The sequence below is a fragment of the Halichoerus grypus genome, chromosome X (genome assembly GCF_964656455.1).
Source record: "Halichoerus grypus chromosome X, mHalGry1.hap1.1, whole genome shotgun sequence".
NCBI classification, from domain to species: Eukaryota; Metazoa; Chordata; class Mammalia; order Carnivora; family Phocidae; genus Halichoerus; species Halichoerus grypus.
In genome coordinates this window covers 117,305,277-117,321,502 of record NC_135727.1, presented here as the reverse complement: position 1 = coordinate 117,321,502, position 16,226 = coordinate 117,305,277, and the positions used below count along the sequence as shown (strand labels likewise).

Here is a 16,226-nt window from a genome sequence, read left to right as displayed (position 1 = left end):
ATATGCCTGGGTAGTGCCAGAGGTAGGTGCTGTTATTTCCCCCATTTTACAGGTGAGGAAACTGAGGCTTTGAGAGTTTTAATAACTTACCAGAGTCACACAGACAGTGATTAGCATAGCTGGGATTCAAATTCAGACCTTCTTGCCCCAAAAATTCTACCCTTTTTTCCCCCCCAAGAGAGAGTGCACATAAGCAGGAGGGCAGGGGAAGGGGCCGAGGGAGAGAGAATCCCAAGCAGAGCCTGACTCGGGGCTCCAACCCACGACCCTGAGATCATGACCTGAGCCAAAATCAAGAGTTGGACACTCAACCGACTGAGCCACCCAGGCGCCCCCCAGAAATTCTACTCTTAATGGCTATGCCATCATTATTCTCTGAGTATTGGAGACTTGAGGACGTTCTACAGAAACATAAAGGTAAATCCCATTGTGGTGTGTATATTCTTAGAACCTAGGAATCCAGGTGGACTGATTTTTTTCTAAAGCACCTACTTCCCTGTCCCATAGCTGCATACTAACTGGTTTCCTCTGGTTTTCATATGCTATGGGTCTGCAGTGCTAAAAGCCGCGTTGGTCATCCAGAACTGGTACCGAAGCTACAGTGCTCGGTGGAAGGCCAGACAGCGCTATGCCCTCACCATCTTCCAGTCTATCGAATATGCTGACGAACAAGGCCAACTGCAGGTCTGTGTTGCCGGCTTGTCTCTTCTTTTGGTAAAATGCTTCTCTTTACCCCTCATGATTGAGAAAAGGAAAGTTTGGGTCCATTTACCTTGGTGAAAGCTTTAATAGAGGGCGACACTGTCTTGGAAGTAGCTGTGGAGAGAGAGTAGGATTTGGGAAGAGGACGGTATTTTTCATTTCTGAAGTTTATATTTTGAACAGGGCTGCCAGATGTCTAGTTAACTAATAAAAAATGATCTTATTCTGTTCTTGGGCACGTGTCCCAGGAGGAAGTAAAGTTGTTACTTTACGAAGGAAAAAATATTTTAAGGAGTTAAAAAAATGAAAGAATTTCCTGAGAACAAACCTGAGAGAGTTCTAGAAGAAAATAGAGATGGGCGAGGAAGGCCTTTTTCAAGCTTGCAAAAATGCTGTACAAATCCAGCTTTAATGCTTCTTAGTAGAAAAAAAGTCCTTTTTGGCCATTAAGGGGAAGGAGGATATGTGATATCCTCTGCTTCTGCAGGGGGTGCTGCCCACCGGCTGAGGGAGGAGGGAGGCAGGTAGAGGCTGGGAGAGCGCGCCAACAGTATTTGCCATGGTGGCTGTTTGGGGACCATTCACTGACTAATGTATTTCTATTTTGTCCAGCTATCCAATTTCTTTTCCTTCATGTTGGAAAACTATACACATATACACGAGAAAGACCCAGGTAAGTAAAATGTTTAGTCTTTTGAAAAGCAGTCATTAAATATTGAATTGTCCTCATCAAGGGATGTAAACTCTGAAGATGGCAGGGCACTAAGAAATTAAAAAGATGCCCACCCGTCTTGTCTTTGTGACACCAAACTGGTGAAATCAGTTCAAGTGGCTTTTTTCTCTGATTGTTGTTTACTAAATTTGTTTAATTTTGTCACTTTCACGAAGCTGAATTAGATTTCATTCAATGTTAATTTGTTGAACACCTTCTCTGAACCACAATCTGTTGATGTACAATGGTAGCTGTAATAAAGAGGATCTTATTTTTTTATCCACAAAACTTTCATGCCGAGAGATCAAAATAAACAAATCTGGGGGGACATGGTGGATTGAACACGGTTTTCTGTTTTCTGCAGAGCTAGCTGTCCGTCTCTCTGTCTCTTTATCATTTATGTAGTCGTTCTGAAATGACTAAGTAAATCATCTCAGGGACAGGCAATGTCAGGATGGTTCAAAATGATTTTAAAATTATAGTTATTCCCAAGGCATGCATGCATTTCTCCTGCAAAATCAAGATGACTGTTGTTAACTTCAAGGTAGATGCTAGACTTAAAAACTTATTTTTCTTTAATTTGGGCCAACCATTTTTTGTTCTAATTAAAAGTGTATGGCATCCAAGAGCTCCTTTTAAATCATCCAGTGAGCGAGCACCCTTCACTGTGGCAAAAGAATGGTATTTTAATGGCATGCTTTGAGCTGAGCACATATGTATGAAACTAATTAAAGCATTTAATGATCTGTAGAAGCTTTCTAAATGGTAGAATAGCCAAACCTGAGGAGTGGGGAGTGGGAGGAAGTGGGTATTTTGCCATTTTCTTTCTTTTAGATAATTGCAATTTGAAGATAGTTGTTTGTGCTTCATGTTCTTTGGCAAAATATTTCTGAGAGGAAATATAATGATGATGAAATGAAGCAGCACTGTTTTTGCTAATGACCTAATATTTCAATCTGGGCTGTGCATCAGAATCACTTCTGGAGATTCGTAGCCACAGATGGCTGGGTTCCAGCCCAGAGATATTGACTCAGGCTCTGTATTTTAAAAAATCTGCATGTCAAAAAATTCTGTAGGTGATTTAAAAATATTAAAAGATTTTATCAAAGAAGGAGACAGTGGTTTAATCTTCTTAGGTAAACTTTTCTTCAAGTATAACATACATTAAAACACACAAATCTTAAGTACAAGAATCAATAAATTTTCTTGAAGTAAGCATGCCCTTGTAACCTGCACCCAGAACAAGAAAGAAAACATTATCAGAGCCACCGAAGCCTCTCTCCTGTCCCCCTCCAGTCACTTCCCAACTCCCCCATGATGGCTTTCCTGACTTCTACGTCCTAGATTGGTTTTGCTTGTTTTTGAACTTCACTAGATAAATGAAAGCACAGTGTTGAGTCTTGTCTTTTACTCAATGGCGTATTTGTGAGAGTCATCCATGTTGTTGCAATTCGGTCATTCTTATTGCTGAATGATGTTCCGTTTTACAAATTTACCAAAACGTATCCATTCTATTGTTTATGGACATTTGGGTTGTTTTCAGTTTGGGTAATTTGAATGGTACTGCTATGCACATTCTTGTACATGTCCTTTTTGGTGAACATATATATCATTTTCTTTTGCTATATTCTCATTTCCAGTTATCTATTGCTGCATAACAAATCACCCCCAAATTTAGAGGCTTAAAAACAACAGCTATTTTATTGCTCGTTATTCTGTGGATCGGGCATTTGATCTGGGCTCCGTGCAGATGGCTTGTCTTCGTTCCATGCGGTGTCAGTTTGGCTCACTCAACCTCGCTGGGCTGGGTAGGGAGGTCTAGATGGTTTTACTCACCTGTCTGGGACTTTGGTGTTGGCTATGAACTTAGATACCTCAATTCTCCTCATGCAGCCTCTCTGTCTAGCAGGATATCCCAGACTTCTTTACATGGTAGCTGGATCCCAAGAGGACAAAGGCAGAAGCTACAAGGCCTCTTAAGGTCTATTCTCTGGAACTCACATAAGATCGTTTCTGCCGTATTCTATTGGTCCAAGCAAGTCACAAGGGCAGCCACAGATCCACAGGGGTTAGGAAAGCTCCATCTCTTGCGGGGCGGGGAGCAGCAGCGTTATATTGGAAAGGGATGAAGGATATAGAGGGGCTTGATTCACTGGGGGCCATTATTATAAAGTTGTACCATGACCCCGGAGTGGAAGTTTTGGGTTACAGGGCATGCGTGTGTTCAGCTTTATTAGATACTGACAAACCTTCTTATAAAATTGTTGTACCAACTTATACTGCCACCAGTGGATGAGAGTTCCAGTGTTTTCTATCCTCTTCAACACTTGGAGTTGTCATTCCTTTTCATTTTAGCCATTCTGCCTGATACGTAGTAGTATCCCATTTCTGCTTTAATTTGTATTTCCCTGGTGAGCGGTGAAATTGGTCACCTTTTTGTCTATGTAGTGGCCATGTGAACATCCTGTTTGGTGAAGTGCCTATTCAGGTCTCTTGCCATCCTTTTATTGGGTGAGCTGTTTTCCTCTTACCAATTTTTAAGAGTGCTCCAAGTATTCTACATATGATAATATGAATCTTTGTTAGATAAACATATTGCATATATCTTCTCCTAGTCTTTGGCTTTTATCTCCCTAATCTTTAAATGCTGCCTTTTGATGATAACAGACATTCTTGATTTTAATGTAGTACAATTTTTTTCCCTTTATGGTTAATACTTTCTGCATCTTGTTTGAGAAATCTTTGTCTGATATGAATGTGTGTGTGTGTGTGTGTGTGTGTGTGTGTGCGCGCGCACACAAAAATAAATACAGGAGAAACCTATAGGATAAACCAGAAACTAATGGCCTTGTTTACCTACAGGGGATGAGTGGATGGGTGGGAACAGGGGAGAAAGAAAGAATGGGAGAATGGAGTTGGGTAGAGGGCTGTGGGAGGAGTAACACTCCTCTGAATGTACCTTTTTGTAGTTTTGACTCTTAGAACCATGATAATGTTTCACATCCATTAAACAAATTTTTACAAACAAGAAAAGAATGTATGTGTGTGTATTTCCAAAATAGAATACACACAGTGACAAATGAATTTAACTGTATTACAAATAACAGAATCACCTCTTGCAGTTAGGGAAGAAACAAACTAACCTAAGTAACATTGGAAAATAGGGCTTTAACTATAATGAGCCTTGATGATGCTTCATTTATATTTTATCCTGTGTGGGGTTTGCTTGAGCTTCTGTGATATCTAGGTTGATATTTTCCATCAGGTATAGAAAGTTTTTACCCATTAATTATTTAAAATATCTTTCAAGTCTAAATATCTTTTTCTTTGTGAATCCCTGCTTTTAAACTTAGAAGGCCTTGAAATATTTAAAATGTGGATCGCTATGCCTGGATTTCTAGATTTTTTTTATGGTTTGACTTTTAAAATTTTTAACACTTCATAAATTTGGGATTTTTTATATTAAACCAAAAAAGGAAATCTTGATGCCTTGTGGTTGAAAACAAAGAGCACAGCTAAAAAGAAAATGTCCAAGTAGTTAACCAGTTTTTCCCACAATGTTTATTTCATAACGTATCTTTTCACCATGGTTTGTAGTGCCTCCTTCACCATGTATTCATTTAAAAAATATGTATTAGGGCATATTTCTAGGCCTCTATTCTCTTATACATCTCTCTATTATAGAGTCCTAGAATCTTACCGATTTAATTATTGTGTGTAATGGAAAAATTAATTTGCAGATTACTTTTGTAGGTTGATTTCTTTTAAAAATTTTTTCCACGGGGCACCTGACTGGCTCAGTCGTTAAGCGTCTGCCTTCGGCTCAGGTCATGATCCCAGGGTCCTGGGATCGAGCCCCGCATCGGGCTCCCTGCTCCACAGGAAGCCTGCTTCTCCCTCTCCCACTCCCCCTGCTTGTGTTCCCTCTTTCGCTGTGTCTCTCTCTGTCAAATAAATAAATAAAATCTTTAAAACAAATTTTTTTTCCAGCTTTATTGAAATATAGTTGACATATAACACTGTAGAAGTTTAAGGTATACACTGCAGTGATTTCATATATGAATATATTATGAAATGATTACCCCAACAATGTGGGTTAACACATCCATCACCTCACAGTTACAAGTCCTTTGTGTGTGGTGAGCCCTTTAAAAATGTACTCTCTTAGTAACTTTCAAGCATACACTAAGAGTAGTGTTAACTAGGGTCACGGTGCTGTACATTACTGTGGGTTGCTTTCTGATGGCCTTCTTTGGTGGGAAGGTTCCACACAACGTCCACCTAGGCCTGTTTTTGCAGAAGCGCCAGGACCGCTAAGCAGGGTGTATTTAGGGACCAGAAGATCACTTAACATTCCCAGATATCGTCGGACTAATGGTTTTAACTCTGAGGCACAGTGTTAGTTGAGACATCCTGGGTGTTCCATAGGTAGGAGGTGATCTGGAAGCCATTCATTTCCGTGTCCTACTACTTAGTGGCTCAAACCAGTTTGTAGGACTTGATGGGGAGACTCAACACATCCATCCCATAAGGTAGAAAGCCAAAGCTGCTGTACAGAGCAATAGGTTTAAACAGAGACTGGTGGAAGTGGGGAGTGGGATGGAGCGTGTGCAAGTGTTGTTTTGACTATCCTTTCTGCTTCCCAGATCAGCCAAAATGTCCTATCAGACCCAGGTATTTTATATTTTTTTGTGGCTATGGCCAGTAGGTTATTTTCCCCATGGTATCTCCCCAGTGATTATTGGTAGTATTTAACAAGCCTTTGACTTATATCTATTTGTATTGTGCTACTATTGAACAATAGCATGAATGAACTTATTGTTATTATTATTAATTATTATTATTGCTGGTATCTATTACATGTTTGCCATGTGCCATGTCTTTTAAGTGCTTTAAATATTTCATTTAGTCTTCATGACAAACCACTGAGATTAGTATTATTATCATCCCCTTTTATTGGATGAGAATATTGAGGCTTAGAAGGTGACCTCCCAAGGTTATTCATCTCAGCAGTGGTAAAGCTGTGGTTCAAACCTCTGTAGTGTGGAATTCTCCTATCAGTTCTGGGAGTTTCTCAACTGATTTTCCGGAGTATGGATATTTAATCACACTGGGCACAAGTAACTTTATTTTTACCTCTTTCTATCCAAGCTCTTATTTCAGCTTTGTATTTTGTTGCATTGGCTAGAAATAGCAGAACAATGTGAAAAGTAAGCAGTGAAACTAGGCATCCTGATTTGTTAATGCTTTAATGGAAAAACCAGTCTTGTTGATTTAAATTTTTAAAATTCTGTTAAGGAGGTAGGCTTTCATTCCTAGTTTTCTGAGTTTTTAAATAATCAGGAACAGGTGTTGAATCTTATGAAATGCAGTTTTGCCATTTCTTGAGTTTATTATATGGACACTCATAGTTTTAATCCAGATTCATAACTGAGAAATGAAATAACTATAAAATGCAGTTCAATTGGTGCTTTTCTTTTCCCAGCCATATCTGTAGCTTGTTTTCAAAGTGACACATGGGCAGTAGGGGCAGAAAGTGTGTGTGTGTGTGCGCGCGCGTGTGTGTGTGTGTGTGTGTGTTGTTTTTTTTTTTTTAATTATGGGCTTTAACATGTTCCCTGTCCAGTTTTTGAATTTGTACTGGCTAAAAGAAAAGATTATATGTGGGGGGTAGTTTTGAGATATTTTCTTTAGAACAACTTATAAAGGTATCATTTGGTTATAATTCAAGATTTCATTATATTTAATTAGTTTAGATTCATGTTGCCAGAATTGTAAATCAAACAGGTAAAGATTCATTCAAATTACATGGTGCACAAATCTTTACATATTGTTGGCATTCATTAAATTATTCTTATTAGTTATAATAGTTACAGCCCATACTACTTGCATTCGAATTGGTACAGCTTCTGATTGTTTTCATATATGACCCACATTAGCTACCCATATTAGGAAGAGAATCTATGTTATTTTTTTTTAAATGTGGCTAAAAGTCAGCAAAAGGATTATGATTTGATGTTTACTGATATTTCATATTGAGTAGTTTTGACTAAGAAATGGCTTAGGGAAATGGTGCTTTTTCGTGTATTTATCACAGAACTTATAAGAAATGAAGGTGAACAAATGTATGGAAAGAAGGGCCAGACCAAGCTTTTTGTTTGTTTGTTTTAAAGAAGAAAAACAGGGGGCGCCTGGGTGGCTCAGTCGTTAAGCGTCTGCCTTCAGCTCAGGTCATGATCCCAGGGTCCTGGGATCGAGCCCCGCATCGGGCTCCCCGCTCCGCGGGAAGCCTGCTTCTCCCCTTCACACTCCCCTTGCTTGTGTTCCCTCTCTCGCTGGCTCTCTCTCTGTCAAATAAATAAATAAAATCTTAAAAAAAAATAAATAAATAAAATAAAAAATAAAGAAGAAAAACAGTACTTTAATTTTGTTCTTAAACAAAACAAGACTGCATTGGGCTGATGAGAAAGGGAGAGCGGACAGAGCACGGGTGAAGAAACTCATGTCATGCTTGTACTTCACACAGGTGGGATTACTCAATAAGTCAGTTATAAGATGATATAGTGGGACCAGCGGGGTTGTTTTTGTCTTTCTTTGTTGTTATTGTTGTTTTCCCAAGAGGAGCCCAATATTTCAGTGTGTAGAGTCAGGAAGATGTATCTCTAAGAACGGAATGGTATGATCATTAAGACAGTTAAGTAGAGTATTGAGGCTTTACTGCTTGCACGATGGAATCTGAGATAAAATTTACCAAGCTGCTCTGCATTTCTAGTTTTCAAACATAAAACGGAATAATTAAGTGATTCTCAAATCTCAAACCAAATCCAAATGAGAAAAATACACTGCGCTGGACCACACTGAAGACACACCTTATTATTCCTACATCTAACTTCTTATAAAACATCATCAACCACCACCAAAGAAGTGTTGGGGTGGGTACACAATAATTTAGAAAGCATTTTTAAATTACCAAATATCATGACTTACTTTAGCAAGTTTTTTTTTTCAAGTTTAGTTCTTAACTCTAATCTCTCAGCATAACTGGATCATGAAAAAACATGCATTCTATCTACATCTGCTAACGTCACACTTTCCAAACATGTCTACTCTAAATATTCAAAAAGATAGAAACTACTTGCAGAAAACTTCTGATTCCCATTGGCTTGGTAGCAATTGTTAATGAGTTGAAGAATACATCACCATCCTCTGTATCCGTTATCTGTTAATGAAATAATACTGTGTATTAAACAACCACAATAGCTCAGTGGCATGTAATAAACATTTCTTTTGCCCACAAGTCTACAGGTTATCTGAGTACTTCTGCTGATCTTGACAGGCTTGATTTGGCAGTTTTCCTCAGCTCTTGGCGAGAGTTCACTCATGTATTTGGAGGTCTGCTGGCTAATGGCTGATCTGGGATGGCCTTGGCTGGGGTGACTCAGTTTTGTTCCCCATAGTCTTGGAGCTTTCATTAGGTTAGCCTGGGCTTTGTGCTAGTAGCTTGGGTTCGAAAGAGAGAGCATGGAAACATACAAGGCCTTCTGAGGTCTTGACTTGGAAATGGTACGTAACACTTCCACCACATTCTTTAGGCCAACACAGGTCATGAACCCCACAACCCAGATTCAAAGCCTGGGGAAATAAACTCTTGATGAGAGTAGCTGCAAATCGCATTAAAAAGAGCCAGGCTAAATGTCGGGATAGACAATCGGGGTCACTTTTGCAATCAGTCTACCATACCCACTTTCCTCTTTCTACAACCGAATTGGCCAGATTTCTGTTCTTGGGCTGACTTTTTTATAGGCAGCCTAGCAAGAAAGGGACCCTGGATCTCAGCACCTACTGAAATGGGCAGTGCAGGCAATCTGTTACACAGAAATGTTTCTCTGAGAGAGAGACCCTATGGGTATTTCTGCCTATGTTTCATCATCTAACTTTATCTGCTTTGTTATCAAGAAGAAAAAGAAAATCATGTCAGAAAATCTGTTTTTATGTGAAAAGTGTTTAACAGGGGAAAAATTGAATGTTGCAGTTTAATTTTCTGAATAGCACAGATGTTTGAATCAAATGCAATACATTGTTATGTGTTCAGCCCGATTTGTAAAAATCTGAGATGTAAGAGTAGGCAAAAAATGTAGAGGTAGAGTTTCAGAGCATCAAAGTGCCTTGATTGCCCAGTTTTCCCTGTGTTTCTCCTTCTCCTCCCCACCAATGAACTCACTGCTTTGGTACAATGTCCACTCGGGAAGGGATGAGGGTGATTCATGTAAATGTACCTAATGATCTGAGAACAAATCCTTCCTCATGATTATATGTGGGATAGCTTGGTATTCATAACACATAGCACAGTGCCTCATGTGGGCTCGATATTCAAGAAGGTATTTATTGAATTTAAGTATGGGAATGTTGATTCCCCCACCCTTTCTGTCTTTCCTTTTCCAGAATTAGTTGCTCGACTTTTTGGTAGCACCCTCCAGGACTGCAAGGATAGACAGGAGTATGTCTCATTCATAGACGTCCCAGACTCCTATAATGGTCCTCGGCTGCAATTTCCTCTCACTTTTACTGACATTGATTTACTTGTTGAGGCCTTCAAGCAACAACAGGCAAGTGGAAGCAGATACTGCCATGATTCTTGTACATAGCATGTGCTCAGTGACTATCTGTTGAATGAATGAATGAAAATACTATAGCGGAAATGTACTCCCTTGGGGGAAAAGCTTCATAATAAGTGAGAGCTACCCTCTGCTTTGCTTAACCTATTAAATAGAAGTCTCCTCAGATGCACAGAAACCTCCTATCTATAGGCGTACAGCATTTCCTTTTTCTGAGATATAATTCGCATATCATAAAATTCATCATTTTCAAGTGAGTGATTTAAGGGTGGGGGGATGGGTGAAATGGGTGAAAGAGAGTGGGAAATCCAGGCATTCCAGTTAGAATGAGTAAGTCATCAGGTTAGAAGTTACAGCATAGGGAATATAGCCGATGGTACTGTAATAGTGTTGTATGGTGACAGATGGGAGCTACACTTGTGGTGAGCCCAGCATAACGTATAGAGTTGTCGACTCACTGTGTTGTACCCCTCACACTAATGTAACATTGTTTGTCAACAATTCTCCAGTGAAAAATAAATAAATAGGGCGCCTGGGTGGCTCAGTTGGTTAAGCGACTGCCTTTGGCTCAGGTCATGATCCCAGAGTCCTGGGATCGAGTCCCACATCGGACTCCCTGCTCAGTAGGGAGTCTGCTTCTCCCTCTGACCCTCTCGCCTCTCATGCTCTCTCTCACTCTCTCTCTCTCAAATAAATAAATAAAATCTCAAAAAATAAATAAATAAGAATGTGTACAATTCAGTGGTTTTTAGTGCATTCACAAAATAGTGCAACCATCACCAATATCTAATTCCAAAACATTTTCATCACCCCAAAAAGAAACTCCACACTCATTACCATCCCTCCTCCCTCAGCCCTGGCAACTATTATTCTACTTTGTGTCTCTATGGATTTGTCTGTTTTGGACATTTCAAACAAATGGAATTGTATAATATGTAACCTCTTGTGTCTGGCTTTTTCACTTAGCCAATGTTTTTAGGGTACATTCATGCCATGGCATGTTTCATTGCTCCTTTATTGCACTGTCTAATATTCTGTTATAAGGATATACCACATTTTGTTTATTCATTCGTCAGTGGATGAACATTTGGATTTTTTTCTACTTTTTGGCTATCATCAACAATGCTTCTATGAACATTCACTTACAGGTTTTTGTGTGAATGTGTCCTCAGTTTTCTCTTGAGTATATATAACTAGGAGTGGAACTGCTGGGTCATATGGTAACTCTGTTTAACTTTTTGAGGAACTGCTAAATTGTTTTCCACAGTGGCTGTGCCACTTTACCTTCCCACCAGCGATGCATGAGGGTTCCAGTTTCTTCACATTTTTTGCCAACACTTGTTTTTGCTTTTGTTTATTCTTTTTAATTGTGTTTTCATTATAGCCATCCTAGTTGTATGTGAACTGATACCTCATACTGGTTTTGATTTGCATTTCCCTAATGACTGAAGATGTTGAACATCTTTCCATGTTTACTAGGCATTTGTACACTTCTTTGGAGAAATATCTATTCAGATGCTTTGCCCATTTTGAAATCAGGTTATTTGTCTTTATATTATTGAGTTGTAAGATTTCTTTATATATTCTGGATACAAATCTCTTACCAGATATATGATTTTTTTAAAAAGATTTATTTATTTGAGAGAGAGAGAGCATGTGGGGGGGAGGGACAGAAGGAGAGGGAGAGAGAGACAGAATCTCCAGCAGACCCCTCGCTGAGCAAGGAGCCCAATGTGGGGCTCGATCCCACGACCCTGAGATCATGACCTGAGCCCAAACCAAGAGTTGGATGCTTAATCAACTGGGTCACCTAGGCACCCCTCAGATATATGATTTGAAATTTTTTTTTTCATTCTTTAAGTTGTCTTTTCACTTTCTTGATAATGTCCTTTGATTCACAAAAGTTTCTAATTTTGGTGAAGTCCAGTGTATCTATTTTTTTTTCCTTTGGTTGCTTGTGCTTTTGTGTTATATCTAAGAATCCATTGCCAAATCCAAGGTCATGAAGATTTACCCTTTATATTTCCTCTTAAGAATTTTATAGTTTTAGCTCTTACATTTAGTTCCATGAACCATTTTCAGTTATTTTCTGGGGGTATATGGTATGAGGTAGGGGTCCAACTTTATTTTTTGCACATGGATATGCAGTTGTCCTAGCACCTTCTGTTGAAGAGTTCATTCTTTCCCCATTGAATGGTCTTGATATCCTTGTTGAAAACTAATAGGCCACAGATGTGTTGATTTATGTCTGGACTCCCAATTCTATTCATTTGTGTGTCTATCCTTATGCCAATACCACATTGTCTTAATTACTATAGCCTTGTAGTTAAGTTTTGAAATCAGGAAGTATGAATCCTTCAATTTAGTTCTTCTTTTTGAATATTATTTTGGCATTTGGTTTCCCTTGCAATGAATTTGAGGATTGGACATTTCCATTTCTTTAAAAAAAAGCCCATTGTGATTTTGGTAGGGATTGCATTGAATCTATAGATCACTTTGGACAGTATTACCATCTTGACAATATTAAGTCTTCCAATTCATAAACACATGATGTCTTTCCATTTATTTTGGTCTTCTTTGATTTCTTTCAGAAATGTTTTCTAATTTTCAGTGCACAAGTCTTTTTCTACCTTAAATTTATTCTTTGGTATTTTATTCTCTTGATTGCTATTATAAAAAGGATTGCTTTCTTAATTCACTTTTGGATTGTTTATTGTTGGTGTATAAAAGGACACTTGATTTTTGTGGGTTGAGTTTTCACTCTGCCACTTTGCTTTGCTAAGTTCTTTTATTAGCTCTAGTAGTGTGTGTGTGTGTGTGTGTGTGTATGTGTGTGTGTGTGTATTTTGAGACAATCTATATACGGGATCATGTCATCTGGGAATAGAGGTAGTTTTACTTTTTCTTTTTTGATTTAGATGCCTTTTATTTCTTTTTCTTGCCTAATGCTCTGGCTAGAACTTCCAGTACGATGTTGAATAGCAGTCGTGCGGGCAGGCATGCTTGTCTTGTTCTTGATCTTAGTGGGAAAGCTTTCAGTCTTTCACCACTGAGTTTGATGTTAGTTGTGGGTTTTTCATAAATGCCTTTCATCATGTTGAGGAAGTTTTCTCCCATTCTTAGTTTTCTGAGTGTCTTTGTCATGTAAATATGTTAGCTGTTGTCAAATACTTATTCTGCACCAATTAAGATGACCCTGTGTTTTTTTCCTTCACTTTATTAATATGTATATTACATTGATTAATTTTGTGTGTGTGTTGAACCACCTTGTATTCCTGGAATAAATCCCACTGGGTCATGGTCTATGCTTCTTTTAAAATTTTATTGGATTTTGTTTGCTGGTATTTTGTTGAAGTTTTTTTTTTCATTTTATTCATAAAGGATATTGATGTGTATGTTCTTATGGTGTCTTTATCTGACTTTGGTATTAGGGTGATATTGCCTTCATAGAATGAGTTAGGAATTGTTTCCTCCTCTTAATTTTTTTGGAAGAGTTTAAGAAGGATTGGTGTTAATTCTTCAAATGTTCAGTAGAGTTCACCAATGAAGCTGCCTGTCTTGGACTTTTCCTTGTTAGGAGGTTTTTGATTACTGATTCAATCTGTACTTGCCCTAGATCTGTTCAGATTTTCTATTTCTTCTTGAATCGGTTTTGGGAATTCGTATGTTTCCAGGAATTTGTCCATTTCATCTAAGTTATCTAATTTGTTAGTGTATAATTATTCATAGAATTCTCTTATAATTCTTTTTATTTCTTTAATGTTGGTGGTAATGTCTCCACTTTTAGTTCTGATTATGCTTACTTGCATTTTCTCTCTTTGTTTTTCTGTGTCAGTCTAGTTAAAGGTTTGTCAATTTTGTTAATATTTTCAAAAAACCAACTTTGAGTTTTGTTGAATCTTTCTATTGTTTCTCTGTTGTCTGTTTCATTTATCTGAACTCTAATCCTTTTTCCCCCTCTGCTAGCTTTTGGCTTAGTTTGTTCTTTTTCTAGTTCCTTAGTGTCAAATTAGGCTTTTCATTTGAGATCTTTCTTCTTTTTAATGTAGGCATTTGCAATTATAAATTTCTCTCTGAGCATTGCTTTTGCTGCATCCCATATATTTTGGTATGTAACGTTTTCATTTTTGTTCACCTCAAAGTAGTTTCTAATTTCCTTTGTGATTTCTTCTTTGACCTATTGATTGTTTGAGTATGTTGTTTAATTTCTACATATTCGTGAATTTTTCAGTTTTCCTTCTGTTATTGATTTCAAGCTTCATTCCCTTGTGATCAGAGAAGGTGCTTTGCATGATTCCAATTTTTTAAATTTATTGAGGCTTGTTTTGGGGCCTAGCATCTGGTCTATCCTGGAGAATGTTCCATGTGTTCTTGTTAAAAAAATGTGTAGCCTGATGTTGGGTAGAGTGTTCTATAGATGTATGCTAGGTCTAGTTGTGTGTGAGGTCTCTGAAGTCTCTGTTCTTTTAGCTTGTGTTCAGCTAGTATTTGATAGAGATTTCCTTGAACACCAGGAGCCAGAGAGAGAGAGAGAGAGAATGAGAGAGAGAGTGGGAGAGAGACAGAAGCTAAGCAAAGCAAAGACAAGCCTAGTCTTTGCAGATGGGCTCTGTGTTGGTAAACTTCTTCACTGCTTAGCTAGGCTGTTTACAAACCTATTTTAGCCTTTACTCTCTGCTTGCACTGAGCCATTTTTAAGTTACCTTTTTCTTGATTCAGCCTTTGCTTGGTTACTGTGAACTTTATTTTCCAGGGTTCTGTGAAAGTTGATTTTGACAGTTTTTTTTGTTTAAGTTTTCAGTGTTTCTGTGTAGTGATAGGACCTGTGAGCTACCTATTCCATTGTTTTCTCTAACATTACCCCAAAACCCTCATTCGCAGGTTTGGACCCTAAGGGCATACCCTAGGAGTAAGAGTGAACTATAAGTAGATTGTCTCTGTAGGGATTGAAGCAAAGCTTGGAATCATCTAATTCCTGAAATTAAATTGAGATTATCCTAGATAGCTGGTGTTCCTAGCCACCTGCCAAATGAAAAAGTAAATCCTCTCTGGAAGGAAATAGACCTCAAATTATTTCTTCAAATTGTTATGTACAATGTCCAGAACTTAATACAAATATTAGCCAGGCATAGGAGGATACAAGATTCATGACAGAAAACTGAGGCAAACAACAAACAACAGAAACAGACCAATATTTTGATAAGGGCATTATCAAACTCAGAGTTTAAGATAAATGTGCTTAATATGTTCAAAGAGAGAAAAGATATGACAAAAGTCCAAGGAGCTATAACAGAAAAGATCAATAATTCTGACTTTATAAAAATGAGAAAATTATGTTGTTAAGGGAAGACTGAAAGGTTCAACATAGAGTCCAGTGTGCTCCCATTTGTAAAAAAAAAAATTAAGTATTATATATATTTTGATTTTCAAAAATTAAGATAAAATTTACATAACATAAAATAGATCATATTAACCATTTAAAAGTGTACAATTTAGCAGTTTTTAGTATATTCAAAGTGTTGTGCAACCATCACCACTAATTCCAGAACATTTCATCACCCCAAAGCAAAACCCTGTACCCATCAAGCAGTCACTCCCCATTGCCCCTTCTCCCTAGCCCCTGGCAAACACTAATTCGCCTTCTGTCTCTACGAATTTGCCTAATCTGGACATTTCATATAAACGGAATCATATAATATGTGACCTTTTATGTCTGGCTTCTGCTTGGCAAAATGTATTCAAGATTCATCCATGTTTTAGTATGTGTCAGTATTTCATTCCTACTTTTAGTTGAATAGCATTCCTTTGTATGAATATACCCCACATTTTGTTTAAGGGATTATATATTTATAGAATAGAATATATATATTAATATTACATACTCATATGTGTTATATTAATTTTTATATGCTTGCAAATGCATATAAATAGACTATGTTTTGGAAAGATAATGAAGACACTCTTAACAGTGACTGTTTCTGGGGACAGGGACTGAGGTCTGGGGAAGAAAGAAAATTGCTTTTCACTTATAGTCTTTTTTACTATTTAACTTTTTGTTTCAACTGAAAAATGAGATTTTTCTTCATTTGAAAACTCGTTATTTCATACAAAGAAATATCCTTTAAAAGTAGTATTTTCCTCCCTCATTGCCTTTAAAATAATATGAATATTTTAAGTTGCTATTTACTCTGACCATC

At 37.7% G+C, this 16,226-nt stretch overlaps 1 protein-coding gene across 1 annotated transcript in view; it reads left to right on the top strand.

Annotated features, from left to right (window-relative positions):
* The window catches only part of PPEF1 (protein phosphatase with EF-hand domain 1), a 114,214-nt gene that overhangs the window by 38,698 nt on the left and 59,290 nt on the right, over positions 1–16,226 (top strand). Inside the window, exons 5-7 of the mRNA XM_078063946.1 lie at positions 557–684; positions 1,315–1,375; positions 9,857–10,020. Coding sequence (XP_077920072.1) covers positions 557–684; positions 1,315–1,375; positions 9,857–10,020 — 353 coding nt within the window. The remainder of the gene's footprint in view (positions 1–556; positions 685–1,314; positions 1,376–9,856; positions 10,021–16,226) is intronic.